The 12,519-nt window shown below is 37.9% G+C and overlaps 1 protein-coding gene across 1 annotated transcript; it reads right to left on the reverse strand.

Moving 5' to 3' along the window:
- Positions 1 to 2,684: 2,684 nt before the first annotated feature.
- Positions 2,685 to 12,380, reverse strand: LOC113808005 (nuclear pore glycoprotein p62; the record flags this gene model as incomplete). The annotated part of the gene is given in 6 exon segments (XM_070120304.1): positions 2,685 to 2,810; positions 4,843 to 4,977; positions 5,398 to 5,478; positions 5,667 to 6,572; positions 7,820 to 7,870; positions 12,248 to 12,380. Coding segments are annotated over 5 exon segments (1,270 nt in total), but the record flags the coding sequence as incomplete, so codon positions are not given.
- Between the last annotated feature and the right edge of the window lie 139 nt (positions 12,381 to 12,519).

The raw sequence follows: 12,519 nt of genomic DNA on the forward strand, positions 1-12,519 counted from the left end.
TATCCAATGTTTGTGAATGAAAGTGGAAAGGAATTTACAAACATTTTTCTACATTATGATATATAACATAATTCTAGAAAAATAAAAGCAATGTGGATAACAGAAAAACAGTATTTTAGCTTATAGGCTATCTGCACGTTATTTAGGAACATTCTAATGTTGATCATTCCCAACAACTAACTATATCATCTGTCAAATAAAGGCAAACATAATTTTAAGTTTCCTACTGTATGATCTTGTGTAGTTACTTCAGAATTTAATGACAATTCAGTTACTTCTTTATGTCCTTAGATTATCAAACCTCATGTAATCTTCTTGGTTTTGTGTGTTTCATCAGTTCTGGAACATGTTCCCTTTAATTTATTAACATTAGTTAATTCCACTGTATGACACAAAATGTTTAGCATTTTAGTTTATAAGTTTTAAGAAGAAACTTGGTTTGAATTTATATCTGACATCAAGGAATATCATAATAAAACATGTCATGTACCATTTCTTTTGTAATACAACACTTCTAATGTTTTCTTCTTCCATTTTGTAACTGGATCTATGAAACAGGAAACCTGCAGTACCCTCCCATAAATTAGCTTGATATGGACTTATATGTCATGAATAATCAAGGTTATGGGTTAATTGAAACATCTGCACTACTTGTTATTGGATTGTATTTGGTTTGCATTCTGTTTCTTAAATCTTATTTATTCATTTATTTTATATATATATAGACATTTTTTAAAAATCAGTCTATGCCACTTTCTAGCCTATCTACAAATGTTATACCTCTCAGATGAAGATTATATATGGCAAGCTTTTTTCATATTAAAACATTTCTATCTATCAACCACTAAAAAATAAATGCAAACATCAAATGCAGAAGTGACCATGAAAATTTGGAGTTTGCCATAAGACAATCCGAGTAACTGATATGGGAACTGATCATATAAACAAGTTCATTACAGCAGCAAGAGAGCAAAACTGTTTGGTGAGTGAAATCTTCTAGGGATAGCAGGCAAATGACTTAAGTGCTAAATATTGCCCCTTCTATAGAAAACAATACTAATAAGAGCATTACATATCCCATCCACCCTCAGGCTATGCACAGGAGGAGTGTGTGGGCATGAGGGTATCTTATAAAGAGCAGCATAAAAATGAACTGTATGCATCATAATAACATGACATGAATGACTTCTCTGTAGGTGCAATAGCATTTCACTTGGAGCCAATACCAAGTCAGCCATGATGTGAACTAAACATCATCTAGAGGAATTAGATTAATTTTGCTAGCATGTAAAAGGTTCTAAGTGCCCATTTATGAAGCTATCCATGTTTAAACAAAATTAATAGGACAAAAAAGCAATGGAAAGCACATGCACTTATTGCTAATGCATTTACATAATCTGCTCAGCTGCTGTCGTATTTCTGTAATTTTTTTTCACCAATACCTTACCTAGTAGCTGTTGTAAGAGTAGCCAATGCAGGAGTTGATGCCGGCACACTAGATGTTGCTGTTGATGTTGCTGAGGAGGGAAAATAAAGATCAGACCAAGAGTTTTGCTCCTTATAACTTATAACCATTATATTGTGACTAAAAAGGTGAAAAAATAAACAAAGAATAAGTACAATTCTCTTTCTCTTTTCCTGCCTCTCTACCCTTTACTGTACTTCTCTTTCTTTCCCCACACATTTTTGTTTCCATGTCTCTTTCTCTCTTTCCTACTCAAATTCTCTCTCACCTCTTATCTCCGTGCTTTTATCTCTTTGTTTTCTTTCTCTCTATTTATATAATCCTTTCTCTTCTCTCCCCTCTACCTGTACCTCTCCCCCTTGTATCTCCTCCACCTATATCTCCCTCCTTCCTCTCTACATATATCACCCTATCTCCCCAATACTTGTATCCCCCAGCTGGATTTTATGCCTTTAATATTTCCTATAAGGGTATGAATAGGTCATGAGATCCCACTTTGATGGCTGGGTAATGCACATGACGTGGTGTTAAGGCAAGAGTTCTAAAGGGGAGCTAGGTGGGTCTCTCGTTGGTATAGGTCAGTGGTTGACCCATCTTGCTGGCTGCTCAGTGTGAAGTGTAGGAAAACTCCAGCTAAGAAATGGGCTGGGAATGTTGCTGTTACTATAGTATGGTATGGTATGGCCCAATTTAGTCATTGCACAATATGTGAAGGTTAAGGGCCAGGGCTGCAACATTCCTCTCTTTTTCCCTCCTTTATAACTTAATTTCCCTCTCTCCTCTCTACTTTTATCTCTTTACTTAGATTTTTTGTCTGTCTGCCTACCTCTGTATCTATCTTTACTACTTACATCTCCATCTCATCTGTCTGTCTGTGTTTGTATTTGAAATTTCTCTCTTTTTTCTCTGTCTCTCTGGATGTTGGTCTGTCACTGTTTTCCAATCTATATTTCTGTCTGTTGTTCTTTCTCTTCCATCTACCCATCTATCTGTTTGCTTGTGTGCATTACCCAATGAAGCCCTAGAGCTCAACCAAGGTACATCCAGTGCCAATTACCCTCCCCCACTCCTTTTCTCTCCTGTAATCCTTGCCTCCATCCCAGGCATCACCAAATCACATTATGAACTCGGGTGAGCAGCTTTGTTCCTCACTCCCTGCAAGCAAATGAATGCAATTAACATCCAAGTGTCTCATTTGAAGCACATGCACATCACTCACTGGTAAGAGGGAAGCCAGAGGTTAGTGAGGGTGCAGAGGAAGCAGGCTTAGCAAGGAGAGGGGATGAACCAAGAGCTGGAACTGCACCAAACGTTGAAGTTGTGGTGTTTCCTGCCAGTTTCATGCCTGGTGTAGGTAAAGAAAAATTAAACATTTCAGTGTCTTCTTCCCTCATCTCTTCTGGGAAGAGGGTCGTTGCATAAAATTCTATACAATATATTTTGATGGTCCAAGTTGTTAATAAATAAATCAGTCTAGGCTATCAAGACATGCCAACTTACATTACTTGCATCAAAATTTCTAAATAGAATATGAAAGGCATTAAATGAAACTATCAAATCCCCATCTATAAGAAATCTGTTTCAACAAAATATCATATTTTCTCTATATCATTAAACACATTGTCTCTTTCTCTGTGTGTGTCTGCACATCTAAATCATCCAACAAGATTCTAAAGTTCAAATGAGCTATATTCCAAATATTTTCAATATAGAAGTTTAAATATCCTAATTTGGAGGACTCTAAATATCTCTTAATTAAAAACAGGTAATCATGCCTATTTATGTATCCCTTCCAAAAAAAGAATAAATAAATAAAGAAGAAGAAGAAAAAAATACCCACCCACCCACCCACCCACCCACCCACCCACACTAACACTCTCACACACACACACACTAACACACACACACACACACACACACACACACAGACACACACACACACACACACACAGACACACACACACACACACTAACACACACACACACACTAACACACACACACACACACACTAACACACACACACACACACGCACTAACACACACACACACACACACTAACACACACACACACACTAACACACACACACACACACACACACACACACACACACACACACACACTAACACACACACACACACACACTAACACACACACACACACACACTAACACACACACACACACACACACACACACTAACACACACACACACACACACACTAAAAACACAAATACACACACACACACACACACACACACACACTAACACACACACACACTAACACACACACACACACTAACACACACACACACACTAACACACACACACACACACACTAACACTCTCACACACACACACACTAACACACACACACACACACACACACACACACACACACACACACACACTAATGCACACACACACACACACACACACACACTAACACACACACACACACACAAACTCACACACACATACACTCACTGACACACACACACACAAAACAATACACACTAACACACACACATTCACAGAAACTAACACACACACACACACACACTAACACACACTCACACACACACACACACACACACACACACTAACACACACACACATACACGAATACTAACACACACACTAACGCTAACACACACACACACACACACACACACACACACACACTAACACACACACACACACACACTAACACACACACACACACACACACTAACACACACACACACACTAACACACACACACACACACACACACACACTAACACACACACACACTAACACACACTAACACACACCCTCACACACACACTAACACACACACACACACACACTAACACACACACACACACACACACACACACACACACACACACACACACACACACACACACAAAGGCCTACAGAAGTTCAAAGTGTAGGCATATGTATTTAAAAAAAAAAAAGGAAAGTCTAAGCTTTAAACTTAAAATGCAAAACTTAATGTCCCTTTCACAATATGGAGTATCCAACAAAAAATATGGTCCAAAAGATGGACAACTCCAGACAAACTCTTGCTTTAAATCTGAGATATGACACTAAACAAAGCAAAGATATGGAGATACAAGTCAAGCTGCAAATCCCAATAATTACTTACCAATTACGAATACACATGCATGAAAATGTAAGAGGGATTTGCAGTACTTGCACTTGCATAAATAATGTACCTGGTACACCTTTTACAATCTTTTCAAATATCTACTCAATCTCAGATGAATATATAATATGCATAACAATGCATGCATCTCTAAAACAGTTGGGAACAATTTCCTTTACATCAATATCAAATGACACCTTCAGAAGAAAAAACAAAGGTATCTGACCCAAGATAGATGGTGTGGCAGCAGCTGTGACTGGAGCAGGTGCTGCAACTCCACTGTTAAAAATTCCACCTGTTGTGGCACCAGAGGCTGCTGGCAGACTTGGTGCAGGTGCTGTTGTAACACTTAGAGCTTGACCTACAAAAATTAGAAGCATTAAAATGGTTCACAACTGTACCTGTGTTAGTAAGCAGACAAGAACTGACAACAAATTTGGTCCATACACTACAGCACGTGTCATTATATATAGAGCTTTATGTGAGTAAGACTAGGTCAAGCAAACAACATGGATTATTTTAGACTACAATAGAGTGTTAAGCATCAATTCAAACATCAACAATTTACGAGTTTCTAACTACAGCATCATAAAGAAATAATGTTCTTGTGCTTTTACAATTATACACATGGGCAGAGGAAGTTAACATGTGCTGTAAAGACTCAAAGCCAATTGTCTCATTACAGTTAGAAAAAGAAGTGAAGATCCATCTACAATTCAAAGGCTATGGAATATGCAAGACAGATATCAATATTTTGCCATCTTATTTCCCATCTTCTTACCGAGCCCAGTAGCTGTTGCACTTGTAGCAGTTGTTGAAGAGCTTAATGTTGATAAGAGTGATGGCATTCCTCCTGTAGTGTCTGGAAAATAATAGCCTAAAATTATTTCAATTCCTAAAAAATTGTTTAGATTTTCTTGGAAATGCAAATTTCCTTCCTATATTCTTGTTCTTTTTTGTCTTTAATACAAATCTTTCTAATAGCTGATTGAGAACCCTTTGCAAGCCCCTAAAAATAAAATTACTAAAAGTTTGCTTTGAAAAACTTACTAGGATAAGACTTTGCACCAACAGTAAGACCTCCTCCTGTTGCTGCCGGTTTAGCTGTAAGGGAAAACAATGTTGAAGCTGAAGATGTTGCAGCCTGCAATGTAGGCTGTGATGCTGGTGTAGAACTTGGAAGAGAGAAAGAAAACCCTGAAGATCCTCCAGAAGAAGTTGCTGTTCCAAGTCCAGGAGTTGCTGTTCCAAGTGCAGGAACTGCTGCTCCAAGTGCAGGAGCTGCTGCTCCAAGTCCAGGAGCTGCTGCTCCAAGTCCAGGAGCTGCTGCTCCAAGTCCAGGAGCTGCTGTTCCAAGTCCAGGAGCTGTTGTTCCAAGCCCAGGAGCTGTTGTTCCAAGTCCGGAAGCTGCTGTTCCAAGTCCAGAAGCTGCTGTTCCAAGTCCGGAAGCTACTGTTCCAAGTCCGGGAGCTGCTGTTCCAAGTCCAGGAGCTGTTGTTCCAAGTCCGGAAGCTGCTGTTCCGAGTCCAGGAGCTGCTGTTCCGAGTCCAGGAGCTGCTGTTCCAAGACCTCCGGTATTAGCAGGTGTTGAAGTGGGTGTGAAGCTGAAGTTGCTTCCACTACTGAAACTAAATCCACTCCCAGCTGTTGAGGCTGCTGGAGGATTTCCTAGTAGGCTGCCACCAGAAGCTGTACTGGCTGGATTACTGAAAAAAGAACTTCCCATGGGTGCAGCACTTGCTGTAGCAGGAGCAGCAGGATGGCTAAAGCTAAATCCTCCTCCCAGTGGTGCAGCAGAGGTTGCTGGTTTGCCAAAACTGAATCCTGAGCTTCCTCCAGATGAACTTGTAGCAGGTGAACTGAAGCTGAAACCACTGCTTGGTGCAACAGCAGCCGCTGTTGTTGTTGCTGCCTGAGCAGGTGTCCCGAAGCTAAAGCCACTAGAACCACCCCCACCTGCAATAGTTACAAACTCCAAATTAATAATCCTTTCATGAGGGCCAATTAATCAATTGCCTCTAGGGTATATTGGGGTATGCTTGGCCTCCACTCCAGGGAGTATTTGCAGCCAACTGGGCTCACCTCCTGGGCTATTTCAGACTCAGCTGGTGCATTACACTCACTGTGCCATACTATTAAAACAATATGATTTTTTGGTATCATTTGTAACCAAAACATAATTTTAATATTCTTCCATATTCAGAGATGCATAATATTCACATAAATTGCTAGATCAAACCTGTTTTAGCCTCTTTATCTATATTACAGTTAATTTTAATAAATTAGGTTTGTTACACTGTGTAAAAGCTGGAATATGATTTTATTGATGGATGCAAACAAGATTTTCTTCCATTTTCATATGAAATAAGAGATTCTCAGCAGTTATATAGAAAGCTGCTACTCCCTTATCCTCAGTACTTTCCCTTTGTCATGCCTCAAGACAGTCTTACTGGCAGAGTGCCATATGACAATCTGAGTAGTTGACACAAACAGTCTGATCATGTAAATTTGATTGAAGATTACCTAGGAAGTTCATAGCAGGAGCAAGAGAGAACAATCTTTTGGTACATGGCATCTTACAGGGATAGCACGCAAATGATTAATGTGTTAAATATCCCCCCCCCTACACACAAACACACACAAAAAGCATCTTGTATGAACTGGTTTATGGAATAGACCTGTCTAAACTCTATAATATTAACAAATTAAATAAAGATAAAAAGGTATTGATAAAATATATGCTTCAAAATGGAGTGAAAACATTTTCTTGAATAGAAAAGGAACAGGAGAAGCAGGAGGAGGAGGAGGAGGAGGAGGAGGAGGAGGAGCAGGAGGAGGAAAGAAGGAAAGAATGATGGAAGTTAGGAAGGAAAGAAGCAAGAAGAAAAATAAAAAAGGGAAAAAAGAAAAGAAAGAAGAAAAACAGGGAAAAGAAAAGAAAAGAAAAGAAAAGAAAAGAAAAGAAAAGAAAAGAAGAAAGAAAGAAAGAAAGAAAGAAAGAAAGAAAGAAAGAAAGAAAGAAAGAAAAAAAGAAAGAAAAAAAGAAAGAAAGAAAGAAAGAAAGAAAGAAAGAAAAAAATACAAAGAACGAAAGAAAGAAAGAAAGAAAGAAAAAAAAAAAAAAAAAAAAAAAATATATATATATATATATATATATATATATATATATATATACACATATATATACACAGTTTATAGCTTACCTCCAAAATTAAATCCTGACATTCTGCTTGCTTAAAGTTTAACTTGAAACACTGAAAAAGAAAGGTAATGATTTATATATATATATTTTTTCACTGCTTTCATTTACATTATGCTAAATTAGTTGTACTACTTTTGGATGTCAAAGTATACTTATGAAAAAAATCCACACTTAACTCAAACTATTATTTGTCAGTTTTGACAACAGAATGGAAGAACTATATAAAGGATGTCATAGGAACCTTTTCATTGAAATCAAATATAAAATGTGGTCACAAGAAAGATGTAGAACTGTGCTCACATTGGGACTGGATATTAACATCCACTGCAAGAATACACAACCTATGATAACTGCAACCAAAATCCTGCAACTTCCACTTCTGATTCTTATGATTCTAAGTTCACCAAAATGATGGATACCAAAATTGCAGCAACTTAAGTACTGCAACTGATCAAAGACAAGTGTTAAAAACATACACTAATTCACATTTTAAATACTTGCAGAATCTCTTGCAAGTAATTATCTTTAAGGCTCATCATAATCTCATGGAAAAATTATGTTAGTTTCAGGGTATATAGGTCTACATTGGCAAACCTATCAAGAAGTAAAACTGGTAAAGAATTTAAACTTTTAAACCAATTTCAACCTTGTATAGTAGTTGGATATGGAATCTGCATACTATAGACCAGTTTCTTAAAATTTCATAGTGTGTGACCCAAATCTGGAAGAAGGCGTTTTGTCCTTTTAGAGAATTGACCAAATATGTAATTATTTGAAATGGCAGTGTATATCATTTCAGAATCCAATATAGCAGTCTTGTTCATTTTACTTTAGGCAATCTTGTTCTGGACATTTGATCGTAAAGGTTGCCCTCATTACTCATAGCAGTGCAGCAAATATGACAAGATAGCGTAGTGGCAATATAGTTTCAGTGATTTTGTATTCCTGGTATCAGCATCGGTTGCACATATTAGATGCCAATGTGACCACAGGATAATTGAACTTATTCATTTATTGAAAAATTTCTGCTGCATCTACATCTAGGGTCATAATTGGCATTTATAAAATATAGCAATTGGGCAAGGCTTGGGGGCCCCAGGTAAGGAAAGGTCATAAAGCATTATGAAAAAGTATTACAATGGCAAAAACATGAATGTGCAATTAGGACAAAATACGTTAGATAATGGCTGTAGGTTAGTATTGCAGTGAAAACGTAAAGATGGAATAGCAAAGGGAGTACAAAGGGGGCGGGTGGGGGGGGGGGGTGAAGAAAACAATTGTTCTTTCTTCTTATCCAACAGATATAACCACACCAGTATCAGGGAAAGCAAGATATATTAATGGCCCTCCACAAATTATGATTTTTTTTGAATGCTCCTCAACCACACACTTGCATTTATAATATGATTATACTATCTACATGTCCATATATCATTTTCAGTAAATTTAAAACATTTCTGAAATTTCACCCCAGAAAGAGTCAGAAACTGTACTTTCTTTCTCAGTATCTTTGAAACTGTAGACTGGCTACTTGAATCCTTCAAAAATTGGCCGAATCAAACTGATTGTGACTTCTTATGATGGGTGTGGCTACAGATACCTTAACAAAAAGCAAGCTTTCCAGTGTGATAAATCAAGATAAGCTAAATATGCCCATGAAAGAGGGAGCCTAAGTGTTGGTGCTTGGTCATGTGAAACTGGAACGTAATTTTTCTAACAGTTCCACCTAAAGGAATGTGATGATTTTGGCATCTTTGGATTCATAATATACACAGTATGTCACTATATTGTATAATGCAGGGGACTTTGCCCCCTACAATAGACAATATTGTGATTGATTGTGTGTATTATTCACATTTTACCCCACAAATTCCCTGGCATCTTTCTTGCCCTCCCCTACTTTCAGGGCCAAGCTTGTCACTACAGAATCTACATATTTGGGTAGTTTTTCCTGATAGTTCTACCAAATGAATCAAGACGATATTGGCATTGTTGGATTCCTCTCACCATCTACATTGCAAATATAGAGGGGGAGGGGGGGGGAGTGTGTCGGACAGACTTGGAAGTCGTACGGTCTCTCTTACTGTGAAATCTGGACAGGGGTTTGTGGGCAGCAGCACCCCCATGGGGAAGGAGCGGGGTCCAATATAGTGACTGATACTGTGTAAATAATTCATATTTTACCTCACAATTTCCTTAGTACTTTTCATACTGTCCCCTGCAATCAGGGCCAAGAATGTGCGGGTTAGGGTGATTTCCATGCAATCATTTCTATATAATTTGGAGACTCAAGAGTAAGAGGATTCTAGCAATACCAGAATTATCACGATCCATTAGGTGGAACTATTAGGAAAAATTGCCTTGAAACTACTACGAAAGAAGCAGGATTAATCTTTATAGTATGGATGCTCTAAGTTAGTGCAAACTGAATATGATATTCTTGTAGAAGACTAAAAGTTGCAGTCGTTGGTAAAAGAAACAGGGTTTATTATTCGATTATGACATTCAGGACTTCCCAGACAATATTTATATCATCAGATTTATTCTCGTTTGACGAGAATGAATCTGATGATCATATCCGTAGCAATCACAGCCTACGATCTTGATGTGTTAAGTCTTGTTAGCAAGGGAGGGCATGAAGTATATCACGGAAATTTTGGGGTAAAACAGGCTTAAATAGAAGAATAGCAAAGAGACACGTGTAAAACTAGCAAAAAAACGCTAAAAATCAGCTAATGAAACTCTACGGACATGGCGCACCGGCGCGCCAGTTCAAAAAAACTCTACGGGAATCCAACCCATCTTTCGGCAAAATCTATGGGATTTCACACCTTCCAAACCCCCCAAAACGTCCTGACCCATAGCCCAACCTAACCTAACAATTTACGATGCTGTGACAAGGCATGCCCTTCGGGCACTGCCCAAGGGAAGGGTTGATGGGGGGCAAGCCCCCCAACACCCCCTGGGATGCATTCTCTTCACCTCGGTATATACGGCAAGACAGAGCTACATCCATACTGTAAACAATAAATCAAATACCTTTATATATCAAAAGACCAAACTGTCAATTTTCTTTTGCTTCTTTCAGTCAGTCTATTGTGGATCGCTTCATTTTTATCCCTTTTTTCGTGATTTGGGGTACTTGATGGCCTCAGAAGTCAAACTGCAAGTTATTATTATTTTTTTCTTCTTCATTTCCACTGTATAGTCTTCAGAACAACCTAGAATCGACGTAACATCAAAAACATAACATTTCTCACCGGTCTCCTGTCACCGACTGCCTGGGAAATGTTCTGTCAAACCTGGCAGCAGAAACGTGAAAATGCGCTTGCCCAGGTTCTTCAGACCGATTTGCTTAAATCACTGTCTAATAAATCTTGAAACATGAAAATGAGGTATAATAACATTATCAAAGGCCTTTGAAAGCATATATTTGGAACAGTAGACACTGATAATTAGCTAAATATTGTTTTGACAACGGCGTAGTAATACATGAACTACTTAACAGAGCGCAAGAATGAGTTGACTGGTCATAATTTTGTTTACATTCATGATGTCAACATAGTCAGCGACTTCGAAAAAGATGGGTCGGTCAATTTCAATGTAATATCCTGCAATATACGGTGTATACGCGTGGTCTTTATATTGTGGGTACCACTCAGCGCAGTGCAGACGGCACATGATGTATTATGGTGCATGCGCAGATAAGTGTATACGGTCTGTCTACACTCGCATGTTAAAGAACTACCAAAAGCAGAGTACCCTTTGGTGTTTTTTTAAACATCTTAATATCAATCATTAATCACACCATATTCCTATACAAGAAACCTAGTTAAAAATGAAGCTGGCCGAAATAAGTGTGCCAGATATTTGTTCTTAATATTTCCGCCAAATGCCAAATGGCCTCCCTGTCAAACTCATGTAATGAGAATCCTCATTACACCATGTGTGACAACATCCTACATTTGCACTTCTCTTTATTTTAAACTTCTACATAATAGAAATGTATGTCACTCTTTTTAGCACTGTTTTGTGACTATACATATTGACTAAACACTTGCACAAACAACTACATAATATATCAAACCCCTTTTTCACAGAGTAAGTGATCACCTTTCCCTTTAAATTTCCTCAACATCACATCCCTATCAATGGCCAAAACTACACTAACAAAGAGAAATAAAACCTGTTCATCGCATTCCCTGCTGCCCCTCATATCAACCTACTGAAAATTGGTAATCTATCTGCAAAGTTCTCCAATTTCCAAACTTGTAAACAATTTCCTTTAACTACTTGGTTATGCCGCACCGGGTCGTCCTTTACGATTTACTTAGCTTCATTCCCATCCTATTCTGGTTTTAGCTAAAAAATATAAATGTACCTAGACATAAGATATATTTCCATTGAAACAACACAAAAATCGACTTACAAAATGTGTGGATTTTTTTTTCGTATCCTACCACAACGTTTCCGTACGGCAGATCGTGCATTCAAAACAAATCTTAGTTCTGGGTTATGTTGATTATATATTTTTCCCATTTGGAAATATTGACTTAACTGTAAAACATAACGATTTCAATCATATTTTCTCATATATTCTTGTTGAGTTTCATTCTATCAAAAACAAAAAATAAGACCAGATGAATTTAAAGAAAAATCAAAGTATCACGTCTATTCAAGCTTGAACTATTGGAATCAAAC

The sequence above is a fragment of the Penaeus vannamei genome, unplaced genomic scaffold (assembly GCF_042767895.1).
Source record: "Penaeus vannamei isolate JL-2024 unplaced genomic scaffold, ASM4276789v1 unanchor4442, whole genome shotgun sequence".
NCBI classification, from domain to species: Eukaryota; Metazoa; Arthropoda; class Malacostraca; order Decapoda; family Penaeidae; genus Penaeus; species Penaeus vannamei.